At 46.2% G+C, this 16,981-nt stretch overlaps 1 protein-coding gene across 4 annotated transcripts in view; it reads left to right on the top strand.

Moving 5' to 3' along the window:
- Window positions 1–15,976, top strand: part of DPYS (dihydropyrimidinase) — a 111,215-nt gene extending 95,239 nt beyond the window's left edge. For 2 of the 4 annotated variants that reach the window (XM_051844759.2, XM_051844755.2), the window contains one exon: window positions 15,784–15,976. In XM_051844759.2, the coding sequence (XP_051700719.1) occupies window positions 15,784–15,867 (84 nt within the window). In that variant the 3' untranslated portion in view covers window positions 15,868–15,976. Of the gene's footprint in view, window positions 1–10,870; window positions 13,609–13,629; window positions 14,947–15,783 lie in introns of those variants that run through there. The other 2 variants (XM_051844758.2, XM_051844757.2) reach the window with 2 other exon arrangements.
- Window positions 15,977–16,981: the final 1,005 nt, after the last annotated feature.

The raw sequence follows: 16,981 nt of genomic DNA, 5'->3' as shown, positions 1-16,981 counted from the left end.
TGTTCACACACAGAAAAAAACAGTTTTTATTCCTCAAAATTTGTTAAAAGAGAAAAAAAGAGTTGCTTGTTGAATTAACTTCATTATATTCAAACGTGGATTGTATCTAAACTTTAAAACCAATAGTATATTTTTAAATTTCCAGATAATAATCATACATTTTTATGGAGTTCAGTGTGCTATTTCAGTACATGTATACATTATGCAATAATCAATTCAGGATATTTATATTATATATCTTCTCAGACATTCATTTTTCTCATTCCTTTGTGATAAAAACATCTAAAATTCCTCTCTCTTGTGGGTGAGTGTCCCTCTAGAAGTGGACATGCTTCTTGATATACCTGCATCTCACATCAGAGTGCAGCTCTGCTCCCAATTACAGCTCTCTGCTAATGCATACCCTGGGAGGCAGCAGTTGATGGCTCCAGAAATGGCCCCAACATGGGATACTTGATTTGCATTCCTTGGTTCCTGGCTTTGGCCTTGTCCAACACCAACCATTGTGGGCATTTGGGGAGTGACCCAGTGAATGGGAGCTCGCTCTGCCTCTTTGAGTCTCTGTCTCACTTTGTCTTTCTTTGTCTCACTGTTTCTCTCTGTGTATGTGTGTCTCTCTCTCCCTTCCTCCCCGCCCCTGACTCTGAAATAAACAAATAAATAAATAACACAATTTTTAAAAAAATCCTCTTTTCTAGCTATTTTGATTTACATAATGCAATAGTGTTAACTATAATCACCCTTCTGTGTAACAGTACTCCAGAACCTATTCCCAGTATCTAGCTGTGAGTTTCTATCTGTTAGGCCTAATATCTACCCACCTCCCCAGCCTCTGGGGATAACTATTCTACTTTTTTCTACGAGCTCAGTTTTTTTAAAAGAGTCTACACATGCATAAAGTCATGTGGTATTTGTCTTTCTGGCTGACTTCACGTAGCGCTGTGGTCTGCAGGCCTATCCATGTTGCTGAAAATGATAGAATTTCATTCTTTTTAATGGCTGAATAGTATTTTATCGTGTAGATATACCTTTCTCTGCCCATTCATCTGTTGATAGAAACTTAGGCTGATTCTCTATCTTGAATACTGCTGCAACCTGGGAGTGCAGATGTCTTTTTGATATCTGATTTCATTCCTTTGAACATAGTAGTATAGCAGGGACTATACTATGATCCAAAGACTGCTGGATCACATGGCCAGTATTATTATTATTTATTTCCAGATTGCAAAACTGAGGCACAGTGACCCAGTTTATAGGGTTATATCAAAGATCTGGCAAATTAAATCCTCCACACGGGTCACTTCTGCATAGCTGGATCCTATTGAATGTCTTGTAATATCACTAAGTTAACTGTCCACTTGTGCTGGCCACCAAGCAATGACATGAGGGTGAAGTGAGAGCATTTCCGAATTAGGGTGTGCAGAAATAGCATAATACGATTTCGCTGTGGAACCATGGAGTTGAGTCCTGGCGTTGTATGTGACGTGCTGAAGCTCTGGCTCCACCTGTGAAGCAGCTGCACTCTCAGGTACTTAGCTCATGCTTCAGTTGTTCCCATAGACCACGTTCGCTGACTTCCACTTTCTTCCAGGCAACGTGCTGGGCTCCTGGAATATGGAATCACCCTCTCATGAAGAAGTGTGTGCTTTAAGGTGCAGTCATAAAGCAACTTTATTCTTTCTCCCATGGTCCTTTCAAACCTCCTCTCTGCAGGTTAAATCTTGGCCAGGTCTCATAGCTCTGATGATCATGCTCAGATAGCAACAGACAGGAGCCTTGTTTTAGCATGAGCCAATCAATTCCAGTCTAATGATCAGAAAACAGCAGTCCAGAAACCACAAGCCCATGTGTATTCCAGTGAGGTCCTCTGAATCTTCTCACCAGTCCATTTGCTTCTCTCATCTCTATCCATCTTCTTCCCCTCACCTGGTGCAGTTACTGACCCTCCAGTTGTCCACACAACCTCATCTACATGATGGGGCAAGTCACTAAACCCTTGCACCTCCAGGTCGCCCTATACGATATGTTGATGGTTTTTTGTCTACTTCACTTGATCATCAAGAGATCTAAATGAAAATATTTCCCACAATGTCTGGCACCAGAGAAGCATTCAGTAAATGTTAGCAATTACTATTAGTGCCTCTCTCCCTTCTGCATACAAATATGCTTAAGGTTTTCCTATCCTAAAGGGATTCCTTGACCTCATTTTTTGTTAAGCTACAATCTTTCCCTTCCAGTGAGTTTTGAGCAGTCATTTCTATTTGCATCCCTACTGTTCATTCCCCGAATCTTCCAACCACAGCAACCAGATTGTTTTGCTTGATATCCACCCATGACCATGCCCAACAACCAAACAGGCACCCTATTGAAGTCCACTGCTGAACACTCCTGAGGAAACCCATTTTCTTTGACTTTCGATGGCACTGTACTGATTACTTTCTTTATTAATTTAATAAACAGGGAGTCTAAAGATGCTTGCTAAGGTTCCCCTTATTAAACTTTACCAAGAAATCGCCCAGGCAGGTCTTTTATTCAAGTAAGAGAAATGAAAGAGAATGGGGCAGAAATCAAGGCCACAACTCTGGCCTCGTTGTCCCAGCTTTGCTCTGTGGCCTGAGCTATATAAATGGGAGAGAATTCAAACTGTCTTCACACAGCAAAGTTGTGGTGTCCTTCAGTGGTGGGAACCAGGCACTGAGCTGGGTGCCAGGCAAATGACAGTAAAAGCCCAGCTCCAAGTCCCTATGACTAGACAAGTAAGCCCTCTCTCTGGCTGCAGTAAACGTGGTAGGACAGTTACATGATGGGGTGCCTCAAGGGCAGAGAGGGAGGACACCATCACAGGTTCCCCTGTCCAACAACCTTTCTCATCCTCCTTTATCCTCCCCTCTGCTTCTGCTTTCCTCCTGAGCCTCCCCTCTCCCTGGATCCTGCAACTCTCCTGTCACATTGTGGCTGGAGTGAGCCCCACAACCAGGAGGAATCCTTGTGTTTGCACACTTGAAAGTCATCTTCTTGACAGGATATCCTCACTGCCAAGAGCCATCTCCCTTGCTTTCTGTCCTTCATTGTAACCAGCACCGTAATGGGCAATTTCATGGGTGTTCCCAAATAGCCCACACAGTACCTGGCACACCACAGGAAGTCAGTAGATGATTGCTGGACATTTATTCACGTCAACAATGACTTGCAATTAATTGAAATTGGTGTAGTTAACAGAATAGTCAGAGACCTCTTGATGGTGGCATCGACCCCTTCCTTCCTGAAGTTGTGGGCCCTTCTGTGTCTTCTTGTGCTTTGTGGAAGAAAAGGTTATCCTCGACGTTCACATCTCCTCTTAGCTTCTATGGTACCTGTCCCTGACAACACCAACCATGAGTGCTCTGGGAGAGTTTAGAGTTCTGATATTCCAAAGTGCTGCCCCCATCAAAGTCTTCTCCTTGGCAGAGCCTCCGAAAGGGTTGGAATTGAGCAAAGTCACTGACCACACACCCCGGCTATTGTCCCTACCGACTGCACCACCCATCTCCAAGAGGAGCCATGGACTCCTCCAGGCGAAGAATAAATCTCATTCATTTTTGCATCTTGGTGCCTGACAAGATGCTGGGGAAAGGCTAGGCACAGCTATGCCTTAGGTAAAGTATAGAATTCCCATATTATTTGCAATTCCACTCCAGGTATGCAGCCAAACTCATTGAGAAGAGATGTTCAAACAAAATTTGTCCACGACTGCTTGTGGCAGCATGATTCATAATAGTCAAAAGGTGGAAACAACCCAAGCATCCATCAGTGGACACAACATGGTATATATCTACACAATGGAATACTATGCAGCTATAAAAATAAATGTGGCCCTGCTCAATGAGCCATAAAAACATTATACTAAGTAAAGGAAGCTGGACACAGAAGACTACCTATTGGATGAGTCTATGTTCAGGAAATATCCAGAATAGGCAAATTCATGGAAAAAGAAATCAAAATAGGGTTTGCTTGGGGCTGGTGCCAGAGAGGAAGGGGGAGTGACTGCCCAATGGTATGGGGTTTCCCTGGAGGATAAAAATATTATGAAATTAGACACTGATGATGATTGCACAACACTTAAGACACTGAACTGCATACTTTACAATTGTACCATGATTACAATAGTAAATTTTATGTAATATTTACCATAATTTTGAAAAACTAAAAAAATAGGTACACATAACCATTTTTAATTTAAATTTTTTTTTTACTTTTATTTAATGAATATAAATTTCCAAAGTACAGCTTATGGATTACAATGGCTTCCCCCCACCCCATAACTTCCCTCCCACCCGCAACCCTCCCCTTTCCCACTCCCTCTCCCCTTCCATTCACATCAAGATTCATTTTCAATTCTCTTTATATACAGAATATCAGTTTAGTATATATAAAGTAAAGATTTCAACAGTTTGCACCCACATAGAAACACAAAGTGAAAAATACTGTTTGAGCACTAGTTATAGCATTAAATCACATTGTACAACACATTAAGGACAGAGGTCCTACATGAGGAGTAAGTGCACAGTGACTCCTGTTGTTGACTTAACAAATTGACACTCTTGTTTATGGTGTCAGTAATCTCCCTAGGCTCTTGTCATGAGTTGCCAAGGCTATGGAAGTACTTGAGTTCGCCGGCTCTGATCATATTTAGACAAGGTCATAGTCAAAGTGAAGTTCTCTCCTCCCTTCAGAGAAAGGTACCTCCTTCTTTGATGACCTGTTCTTTCCACTGGGATCTCAATCACGGAGATCTTTCATTTAGGTCATTTTTTTTTTTTTTTTTTTGCCAGAGTGTCTTGGCTTTCAATGCCTGAAATACGCTCATGGGCTTTTCAGCCGGATCCGCATGCCTTAAGGGCTGATTTTAAGGCCAGAGTGCTGTTTAGGACATCCACCATTCTATGAGTCTGCTGTGTATCCCACTTCCCATGTTGGATTGTTCTCTCCCTTTTTTATTCTATAGGTTAGTATTAGCAGACACTAGTCTTGTTTATGTGATCCCTTTGACTCTTAGTCCTTTCATTATGATGTTTGTGAACAAAATTGATCACTTGGACTAGTGAGATGGCATTGGTACATGCCACCTTGATGGGACTGAATTGGAATCCCCTGGTATGTTTCTAACTCTACCGTTTGGGGCAAGTCAGCTTGAGCATGTCCCAAATTGTACATCTCTTCCCTCTCTTATTCCTACTCTTATATTTAACAGGGATCATTTTTTCAGTTAAGTATCAACACTTAAGAATAACTGTGTATTAATTACAGAATTCAACCAATAGTATTAAGTAGAACAAACAAAAAAATACTAGGAGGGATAAAGTATTAAGTTGTTCATCAACAGTCAGGGCAAGGGCTGATCAAGTCACCATTTCTCATAGTGTCCATTTCACTTCAACAGGTTTCCTTTTTGGTGCTCGGTTAGTTGTCACTGATCAGGGAGATCATATGATATTTGTCCCTTTGGGACTGGCTTACTTCACTCAGCATGATGTTTTCCATATTCCTCCATTTTGTTGCAAATGACCGGATTTCATTGTTTTTGACTGCTGTATAGTATTCTGTAGAGTACATATCCCATAATTTCTTTATCCAGTCTACTGTTGATGGGCATTTAGGTTGATTCCAGGTCTTAGCTATTGTGAACTGAACTGCAATAAACATTAAGGTGCAGACCACTTTTTTGTTTGCCAATTTAATTTCCTTTGGGTTAATTCCAAGACCTAAATCTACGACCCGACACCGTCAAATTATTAGAGAACATTGGAGAAACCCTGCAAGATATTGGCACCAGCAAAGACTTCCTGGAAAAGACCCTAAAGGTGCAGGCAGTCAAAGCCAAAATTAACTATTGGGATTGCATCAAATTGAGAAGTTTCTGTACTGTAAAATAAACAGTCAGACGAGTGAAGAGGCAACCGACAGAATGGGAAAAAATATTTGCAAACTATGCAACAGATAAAGGGTTGATAACCAAAGAAATCAAGAAACTCCACAACATCAAAACAAACAACCCACTTAAGAGATGGGCCAAGGACCTCAAAAGACATTTTTCAAAAGAGGAAATCCAAATGGCCAACAGGCACATGAAAAAATATTCAAGATCACTAGCAATCAGGGAAATGCAAATCAAAACCACAGTGAGGTTTCACCTCACCCTGGAAGAATGGCTCACATTCAGAAATCTACCAACAACAGATGCTGGCGAGGATGTGGGGAAAAAGGGACACTAACCCACTGTTGGTGGGAATGCAAACTGTTTAAGCCACTATGGAAGTCAGTCTGGAGATTCCTCAGAAACCTGAATATAACCCTACCATTCAACCCAGCCATCCCACTCCTTGGAATTTACCCAAAGGAAATTAATTTTATTTTTAAAGATTTGTTTATTTATTTATTTGAAAGGTGCAGTTACAGAGAAAGAGGGAGGAAGAGAGAGAAATTTTCTATCTGCTGGTTCACTCCCCAGATGGCCACAAAGGCCAAGGATAGGCCAGGCCAAAGCCAAGAGCCAGGAGCTTCTTCCTGCTCTCCCATGTGGGTGTAGGGGGCCAAGGACTGGGACCATCCTTTACTGCTCTCCCAGGCCATTAGCAAGGAGCTGGATCAGAAGTGGAACAGCTGGGACTCAAACCGATGCCCATATAGGATGTGGGCTTCACAGGCAGTGGCTTTACCTGCTGCACCACAACCCCGGCCCCACACAGAGCCATTTTAAAATAAAATTTTTTCACATACATGAGGGATTTGAGAGCGTAGGTGTGAGAAAGTTTGAAGGAAAGTGGGAGAAAGGGGAGTTTCCTGTCGACAATGAAAGGTTTAGGCAGCCCAGCTGTGATGCCCCTCAGCTCCGTTCCCGGAGTTCAAAGCCAAGTCCTTCCAGCAGAGCAGAGAGGGGTACGTGGTCAGAAATGACGACTGTGAGGACCCTCTGGAACCCAAGCTGGTGAGCAGCAGCCTTGTTCTACGTGCATTGCTCCAGCTGAGGGTCTTCCCATCCGATTCAGCCACCACTTGGACAGGAGCCTCTGGATCACCCCTCTGTGCCAGGCACTGCAGCCCACCTGCCTCGGAGGCCGCCCACTTGCACTCTCTGCCCACTCTCCAGGATGACATCCTATGGAGAGGGACCCCCGCAGAGTTAGATTTGCCAGGGATAGGCTCCCCAGATCAGTGTCCAAGAAACTACAGGAGGACCATCTCTGCCCCCGTTCTAGCTGTGTGGCCTTGGGCGAGTGGTTCAGCTCCTCTGAGCATCAGATTCCGCAGCGGGAGGTGGGAACAGTCCTCACCAGGATGCTGTGAAGCACACCCATGATAAAGTCCAGGATGTGGCTTTGAAACCTCAAATGTCAGATACAGGGAAGGGACAGCACTGAGTTTTTTGCTTTGTTTTTAAAATTTACTTCTATTTGAGAGACGGGGCGGAGGGGGGAGGGGGCAAAGATAGAGTGCTCCCAACACCTCCCAAATGCCTGGGAGATGAGAACTCCAACTCCATCCAGGTCTCCCATGTGGGTGGCACTTGAGCCATCACCAGCTGCCTCCCAGGGTGCACAGCAGGCAGAAGCTGGAATCCGGAGCAGAGCTGGACTCGAACCCGCGCACTGCAATATGGGATGCGGGCGTCTCAAGTCATGTTATGTTTCCTAGTAGCTAACAGCACAGGGCTGGAAGTGCAAGCTCCGCTGAGACCGACCCCCGGGGTCCTCAAGAGGATAGGAAACTGGGGTCCGTGGGTCAGAAGTGTGGGCTGAGGGAAAGACGAGACTGCACTCAGAGCAGCCAGCACCACGCGGAAGGGGAGTGGCGGTCGTAATGACAGTGACAGCGACTGCACATCTTCCAGGCTACACACCACTTCCGCAGTCACGGCAGGGCCCTGGAGAGGCCTGCACGGAGGCCGACCGCCCCGCCCTGTGTGCATTCCCACCCTGTTCATCACTGGGCCGGGCTCCCACTGGGTTATCACCCACACTTCCTTGGCGGGGACAGCACCGCAGATCGCGGGGACCGTCGGAGTGGGTGAGCCGCGGGTGTGCACAGGGCACCTGCGCCTGCCCCTCCTCGCGTGCCCCACCCCCAGCCCTGCTTGCTTAGCCCTGCTCTCCTTGTTCAGTGGCTCACAGACTCCCAGGGACTCTGCCTCTGGCCAGTCTCACCGCAAATCATTCTCATGTCTTGGGAAATCTTGTTCTGGGAAGGCTAGCTTTTTCCTTCCTGAAAGAACACATGCACCCCCCACCAATCTATATTTCCTGCTGTGCACAGTCTGCGGAGAGCCTGGGAGGTTTACAGTTGGTGGGGAAGCGTGGACGTGACCCTCAGGGAGCTAATGAACGCATTACAGGGAGAGGGATCTGGCGGTGATGGGGGTGCAGGCAGAGAGGCTGCACCGGCAGCGCTGCGGTTTCCAGGGAGCTCCTGGGAGGAGGGAAACGCAAGGATTGTCTTGTTGTTCTGTTTTATTTTGTTTGTTGCCAACAAAGGCCAAATGCCGCTTCACAGGTCTGATTTGTAGGCTCCTAGGCTATTAGAATTATGCCACTGGCTTGAGTGGGACATGGACAGTGAAGGCATAGCTGGTGCTTCTGTTTATTGAAATTCTTTGGAGGATGCTGACTGAACACCAAGAGGGAAGGTGAGTCAGACTTGAGGGGTTGTGTGGGCCAAGCCTCAGAGCCACAAAAGGCACCATGGTGTGCGCCATGGGACACAGGACATGGGCAAGGAGCCCACTTAAGTGAGGACTTGTGTGTTGTCACCTGGGGGAAGTCGCTTAGCCTTTCTTTTTTTTCTAAAGATTTATTTATTTATTTGAAAGGCAGAGTTACAGAGGTGCAGAGGCAGAAAGAGAGAGAGATCTTCTATCCTCTGGTTCACTCCCCAGATGACTGCAATGGCTGGAGCTGGGCCAATCTGAAGCCAGGAGCCAGGAGCTTCTTCTGAGTCTCCCATGTGAGTGCAGGGGCCCAAGGACTTGGGCCATCTTCTACTGCCTTCCCAGGCCATAGCAAAGAGCTGGATCAGAAGTAGAGCAGCCAGGTCTTGAACCAGCCCATTTGGGATACTGGTACTGTAGGTGGCGGCTTTACCAGCTATGCCATGGCATGGGCCCTTGCTTAGCCTTTCCGAACCTCTCTTTCTTGATTCATGGACTGGAGACAATAGTGCCTGCTCTGCTTACCTTACTGCGTTGTCACTGTGAGCAACACATGTGAACAAGAGATTGTGAACAAAGAGCCACAAGCAAGTGAGGAGGGTAAGAGTGACACAGTTACAATATGAACGTCATGCTCAAAACGTTGGTTGCTCTGGAAGTTGATTTGTAGTGAAAGAAAATGTTGAATCGGAGAGATTGAAAAGGCAGTGGGAGATTTAGAAGTAGACTGGTGGTAGGGAGGGTGCGTTTGACCTAGCAGTTAAGATGCAGCTTGAGACTCCCACATCCTATAATAGAGTGCCTGGGTTCAAGTCCTAGCTCTGCTTCTGAGTCCAGCTTCCTGCTAATGTGCACCCTGGGAGGTAGCAGGTGATGGTTCAGGTGGTTGGGTCTCTGCCACCCACTTAAAGACCTGTATTGAGGTCCTGGTTCCGGGCTTTGACCTGGCCTAGCCCTTGTTGTTGCAGACATGTGGGGAATGAACCAAAATGTGTACTGCGCTCCCATCTCTCTCTCCTGAAATAAAAAAAAATTCAAGATAGACAATGTCAATAATAGCAGAAGGGTGATTCTAAAGGGAGAGTGTCAAGGAAAGGAGAACATAATTGGGCCCTGAACAAGAAGCTTAGTGGTGGTGATGGAGCAGGAGGAGGCCTGGCCGGGTCCCACTGGGGTAAGCCGGAGCTTTGGTTCAGTGGCGTGTAGAGAACGGGGTTGGGTGACAGCATGCCATGAGTGTGTCCTGTGAGTCACTGTCCTGTCCCTGTGAGAAAGCCCAGCAGCAGTTGTGGGAAGAGGGAGAAGGCTCACAGAGGTGGCTGACCCGTGGCGGAGGGAGGGGCTCTGAGGGTGGAGCGGAGGCCAAGAAGACCACTTCTTGAAGAGCAGGGTCCTGGACAGGGAGCCCCTTGGCTAGGAAGGGGGCCTTGCAGGCCCCGTGGAACAGGCCCAGAGCCACAGGGCAAGGGCAGGCTGATTCCCAGGAGTGGACTGCAGACTCCAATGAGCCCTTCCTTCTCCAGAGAGCAATTAGGGAGAGTGGAGGTGGGTTCCCTGTACCGCTCTCTCTGGCCTCAGAGCCTTGCCCAGTGCCGGGCATACGAAAGGCATTTAGTCCATGTTTGTTGGAGAAACCTGACAAATGAATGGTGCATGAGTCCAGTCCAATTCCAAATGCCCAACAAGCTCTGAATTTTATTCCTCTTCTGGCTCTTTTTTTCTTTCTCGTTCCAAACAGTGATGTGAATACCAGGCCACTGTTCCTCCTGAGAACTCCTGACTCTAGCATGTTCCTGGTCTCCCCCCAGCGCCCCCCCCACCCCCTGTGGTGTATGTACACACAGCAGTGGTGTGCTAATGGCTTGTTTCTATGGCAACCTGCTTTTGCACATTGCCATTCTCAATCTGCCTCTAGTCACCGGGCAGACATTGCTGTATCACATTCAAATTTCTAACCATGGCAGTTCCCAGTTCTGTTTACATCCTGTCCTGATACAGAATGTCTTAAATTAAGGGAACGTTGTCTTCCCAGAAATTAATTTTAAAAATGCATTAAAACACATGATGACGTGATTTTTTTTCCGATAACTAGAAATATAGAATGTATCCATAGCTTCCTTGCCAAGAAATAACTTTCCCCCTTAGTCACTGACTCTTTTTCAAAACTGTTTTCTGCACACATATGGACAGCCAGCCCCGACAAGATTCTCCAGAGTGGCATCTGGCTGTAGAAATAGCATCTGGCTCTCAAACTCTCCCGCACAACTGTGGGCTCGAACCCGCCTGGCTACTGTCACGACCGGACCGGCAGCAGCCTCAGCATTGAAGCTGAAGACCTGAACTCCACTGCAAGCAAACGCAGGAACGAGAGTCACAGCGAACGTCTGATTTGATTTTACCGTTACCGTGTCGTTTTTATCAGACTGACCTGCTTGTGCCTTCTCAGGCCCTCCTCGTGGTTCGCCTCACTTTAACAAAGATGGATCTTCTTGACTCACGCTTAGGCATCGCCTTGTTCTGTTCACAGCACACACGTTGACCACAGCCTCTTTTTACCTGGGCACCAGTAAGACTTGAAACACTCAGCTGGGGCCCACTCACACTAATACTATCCGAATACTACTAATAACGAAGATCACTGCATGTTTTCTTTCCAGGGTGAATTTGCACATCTTCTGGAAGAACTCTCTTCCATACCTGCACCATTCACAGGCAGCATGGATTGGCCCGGCCTGGGCATAGCAGCTGGTCCTGTTCCTCACCTGAGGTGCATACCCCCATTTTCGCCTTTCCACAAAGCACCATATTGACGCTAGATTAGTACCTGTCCCTCAGAAGGCCCTAGTGGCTCAGCTCCATGTATTGCTGAGGTTGTCAGTCTGGCGCCTTCCTCAATGACTAGCCTGGGAAAGATATTCTCTAAAGGGCTGATTCTGCATAAGCCATGTGGGTGATTCTCGTGGAGGAACATCCTTGTCATTTCTTCATTGTACTGGGAGGAATTGTGTCCACCACCTCACACCCCCAAGAAAAAGATATATTCAAGCCCTAGATCCCCATACTTGTGAACATAATTAGCCTTTCATATAAGTCAGGGTCAGGTTTTATAAGTCATGTAGAGATGATTTGAAGGATATAGGCAGGTGTGCATAGGTTAAGTGTAAATGTTACACCATTTTATGTAAGGGACTTGTGCTTCTGTGGAATTCGGTATCCACAGGAGGGCTGGAACCAATCTCTCCTGGATGCTGAGGGATAACCACATAACCTGATTCGGGAAGTAGGGTTCTTGCACATGTAATCAACTTACAATGAGGTCATACTGGATTAGGGCGGGCTCCAATCCAGTAGCTGTTGTTCTCAAAAGAAGAGAGAATTTGGACACAGAGGGGAGCCTGTCACGGGAAGACAAAGGCAGAGATTGGAGTCAGACTGCCCATCAAGCAAGGAGTGCCAAGGATTGCCAACAGCGCCCAGTGGTGGAGGAGACCAGGGAGGATTTTCCCTGGAGATTTCAGAGGGAGTGTGGCCCTGCTGGCACCTTGAATTTATTTCCTGCCTTCAGAAAGGCAACAGCATACATTCTGTTGTGTTAAGCCAGTCAGTGTGGGGTTATTCGTTACAGCACACCTAAGACCAAATACACTCACCAACTGGATCACTAGGTAGAGGTGAGTGGTTAGAGTTCTCCAGAGCCTCCTAACTTCAAGACCCAACTCCCTCGGGATAAAGGGGATTTGCCCAGCTTGTTCTTTGGGTGATAACACTTTCTGTGCTTTTGAATGTGAGAAAAAAATCTTAGAGATTTCCTCATCTTCCAAAACTGCTCAGTAATCAAATAACAAAAGACACAATTCATTAGACAATATTTGAATCATTGCCTAAATGTGTGCAGGTCCTGGGTATGAATGCCTGATATTCTGGTGCGGGGCTACCTGAAAGCTTCCCCACTCAGTGCTGTAAACCATTGGACCTCCCCTCCCATGCCCATCCACTGATGTGAGCACCCCAGGTTGGCTCATGAACCTGCAAGGGCCACAGGAAATTTGGGGATTGGCTGTGAAAAGTATTGAGAATTGTAAATTCTGCCCTTGCAAAAGGCTCTGAACACAATGGTTTTAATTTGGGGAGGCCAGCGCTGTGGTGTAGTAGGCTAAGCCTCTGCCTGTGGCACCAGCATCCCACATGGGTGCTGGTTCTAGTTCCAAAAGTTCCCCTTCCCATCCAGCTCTGTGTTAATGTATCTGTGAAAGCACAGATGGCCTGCATCCACATGGGAGACCAGAAGAAGCTCCTGGCTCCTGGCTTTGGATTGGCCCAGCTCCAGCCATTTCAGCCATTAGGGAGTGAACCGGGGGGATGGAAGGTGTCTCTCTCTCTCTCTCTCTCTCTCTTTCTCTCTCTCTAACTCTGCCTTTCAAATAAATAGATAAACCTTAAAAAGATTAATACCCAAACTTAATTCTACCATCTAAAGATAAGATGCATTGTGATAACTGATCTGAGTGTCTGGTTGCTCTGGGAAAATTCAGCAGATCTGTAGGAAACCAAGAACTGGCTCCCTGTCGGAGGGGGCATGCACAGTCTGGCTTGCCCCTGTCCACCTGCTTAGCACCACTAATTTGTGGTTATCTCCCTGTCCCTGCAAGTCCTGGAGTTTGCAAGCCCTGGGATAGGGGAAGAGAAGCAGAGGCCTGGACTCACAGGGTGGCGGTCGGGATTATAAATTACAGAGTACTGGGAAGTGAGCAAAAGAACATGGAACAAGAAAGATCAGACAGCCGAGGTCACAGAAGCAAAAGGTCTTGTCCAAAAATCCAGGGACCAGGTATTCATCTATTTTTAGATAAAGTAACAGGATGTGGGCACCAAAAAAGAGTGGTCAGTTCCCCAACACAGCACAATGGTGATGACTTAGGCACAACATCCTCTTTCCTATTTTTAACTAGCTCACTGGAGCTGCGTCAGAGGACTTTGCTGCTGACTCATCCTGTGGAGGCATCCTTCTCTGAATTGCATAAATGCCATCTATACAAGCTGAAGAACATCTGAGAACAAAACCCCAACCTGTAGAGACTGCGGCACACAGGGCATTCTTATACATAGTGTCCCGAGGGAGCAGGGTGTCCCAGGCCACAGCTTTCATGGTTAAGTGCTGCAGAGCTGCAAAGAGAAATCATTCTTTTGTTGAAGCTCAGTTTAGACCCCTATGATTCTTTTTTGTACTTAGTGGAGATAATGTGGAGAATTACGCGGAGTGTTCAGTGCAACAATTTTCTAGGTGTACAGATACCCCCGCTCCAGGAGTCGGAGAAGAGGAATCCGGAATGACAGCAGAATGTTCTCGGTGTGTTTCTAGGCAAGAAGCACCTCTGACCACGGGGAAGGACTTGGGTGTCCCTTCCTGTCCTGGAGGGCAGCCCTTCCCATTTGCTGATGAGGAAGTTCAGGTTTCAAGACGCTAGGGGGTCCCTGCTCCCACCTCCCCAGGCCTCACAACCTCTGCTGCTGCGACTGTCTCCCAACTATCACCAGCTGCATCTCTTTACCAGGGGCTTTTCCCACAACCAAGGGAACTCATCGTGCCCTTGGGGCAGTGCAGAGGTGCCAGGAACACACACCCCTCGGAAGTGGCAAATGCCAGAGGCCAGCAGGACACGGTGTCTACACCCGCAGCGCTCTCTTCAGAGGCCCAGGTTCTATGGGGAGAGAGGGAGAGAAGGAGGGAGGCAGAGAGAGAGAGAGAGAGAGAGAGAGCGAGCGAGAGAGCGAGCATACATGTGCAGGGTATGGGCTCTGGCAGGTGAATACCTAGTTAGACATTAGTAATATTGTTTTGTTGTCCATATTGGTGTGTCTGCATGTATAATGTACTTGTAGTTTGTATATGGGTATATACACACACACACACACACACACACACACTGTTGGCCCTGCCTGCACATCTGTGACTTCTGCATCTGTGGATTCAACCAACCATGGAACAAAAATATTTGGAAAAAATAATTGCATCTATGTCAAACATACAAGTATACAGACTTTTTTCTTGCTGTTATTCCCTAAAGTATACAGTACAACAGCTGTTTACATGGAATGTGTATTTTATAGGTATTATAAGTTATCTAGGATGATTTAAAGTATATGGAGGCTATGTGATGGTTATAAGCAAATACTATAACATTTTATATAAAGGACTTGAACATCCACAGATTTTTTTATATACATGGAAGCTCCTGACACCAATTCCCTCCCTCCCTGACAGATAATTAAAGGATGACTGTGTTATATAAATATAATGTATATGTGTAGAATATGTGTATATAATAAATATTATGCATGATGTGCATGTGTTGTTTATGTACTTTATTATTTATAATCCTTGCTAACTTTGGAAAATGATATTGTTTTCCCTTTACAGTAGTACTATAAAGTTTCCTTTTAGAATGAACTTATCTAAGTAAAAATACCGAATAATTTAAAGAACATTTAAGTGAATGGTAGAGAAGAGCCTATACCAATATGATTAACAGTTGTGGAGGTTATGCATGAGTTGCTGAAGTTTGGGAGATCCTAACATTTTAGGGGGATTTGCTTCAGGGAAGACCAAGGCCCAGAAATAACAGAGAATACATTGGCCTTAATTCAAAGAGGACCTAAATTATGTTACAATTCAAGCCATGTCATAGCCTTGTTCTCTTATTACATTGCATGGGCTAGTCTCAGACATATTTTCTGGCCTGGATCATTCATGTGTTCATTGACCATATATTTATTAAGGATTTTATGATGTGTATTTATACAGGGTGCTATGTTGTGTTTTTATTGAGAAGCTGTGACTGGGCCGATTGCTGCGGTAGGCAGAAAGGAAATAAAATCCACAATCCCTGTACATAATAAATTTAGCGTCTAGTTTGGAAGCCGAGATAAATTAGTTATCCATATGCAAAATAAGAACGGCATGACACAAAGAGCTATAAATTCAGAGGAGTGAGCTGTTATTGTAAATGAGGGTGGCCTAGGAAGCTTTAATTTATTTGCTTTTAGAGATGAAAAATGAAAACCTGGAGGTGTTCTAGTCTGGTGTCTTCTGCTGTGTTTTTCAGCTCCCACGGGTACATCCGGAGCACCAAGGTTCCGGGGGAGGACTCTCGTGCTCATCAACCTCTGCTCCGAGCACACACGCGTGAGAGTTTCCATGAGTGAATTAGAGAACGAAGCAGTCTGGAAGCCTCTAATTGGGTCCAACTCTTCTGATTTTCAGGTTAAACAGAGATTAAATACGATTTAGCATTTCCACATGAAGTCTGTGAGAGAGCTGGCACTGTGGCTGCTCACTTAACTCCCTCCTGTCTCTTCCCACTTCAGTGCCCAGAGAACCTGTGTGGGGCCTGGGAGGGCAGAAGGAAGTGCATGGGGAGAGATCGGGAAGTGTTTTCTGACTGTGGAATTCTGGGGAGCAGGGGCATGAAGGGGAATGCAGGTGACTCTTGAAGCTTCGAGGGTAGGTAGTTTTTATGATTTATTTGAGAGGCATAAACAGGGAAAGAGATCTATCATTTGTTGTTTGACTCCCCAAAGGCCACCACAGCAGCCAGGGCTGGGCCAGGCTGAAGCTAGAAGCTAGGAACCCAATCTAGGCCTGCCAGGTGGGTGGCAGGGACCCACATTGTTGAGTTGTCACCTGCTGCATCCCAGGTCTGCATTAGCAGGAAGCTGGAGTCAGGACTGGAACCAAGAATTGAACCTCGAGTTTCTTATTTGGAGCATGGGACTTGAACCACCGGTTAAAATGGCTGCTCCGGGAAAGATCTTTTTGGGTAAAAGGAGGGCTTAGACAGGGGGAGTGTGAGTACTAAGGTGGGGAAGTAGACAAGGATCACATGAATGGCTTCCTGGGAAATGTGAACTCACTAGGACTCAGATCCAGTTGGCTGGCAGGTGACGCAGGAAAACCTCACGTTAGGGGGCAGCAGATGGAGTAACGTGCTCAGACCCTGCCTCCGAGCACACCGTGGACAGGTTGCTCTGCCTCTCTGTGCCTCCGCTCCCTGGTCTACAGAACAACACTAGCATCAGCAACACTGGATTAAGTGAAATAATACACGAAAAGCCGATGCCTGGCCCCTGCCAAGGGCTCACCACATAATCACTATTATGATGAACTGAATGGAATCAAGAGAGGGCGGGCCTTGGCTAAGTTGTTTGATAGCAGTCCCAGAATTAGAAACCAGTTCCTGCAATTTTTAATTCAATGTCCTTCCTTTCATCACTTCTTATGTTTTAAAACAGCGTATTATTATT

The sequence above is a fragment of the Oryctolagus cuniculus genome, chromosome 6 (genome assembly GCF_964237555.1).
Source record: "Oryctolagus cuniculus chromosome 6, mOryCun1.1, whole genome shotgun sequence".
NCBI classification, from domain to species: Eukaryota; Metazoa; Chordata; class Mammalia; order Lagomorpha; family Leporidae; genus Oryctolagus; species Oryctolagus cuniculus.
The sequence above is the reverse complement of the archived record's forward strand: the minus strand, read 5'-3'. Positions and strand labels throughout refer to the sequence as shown.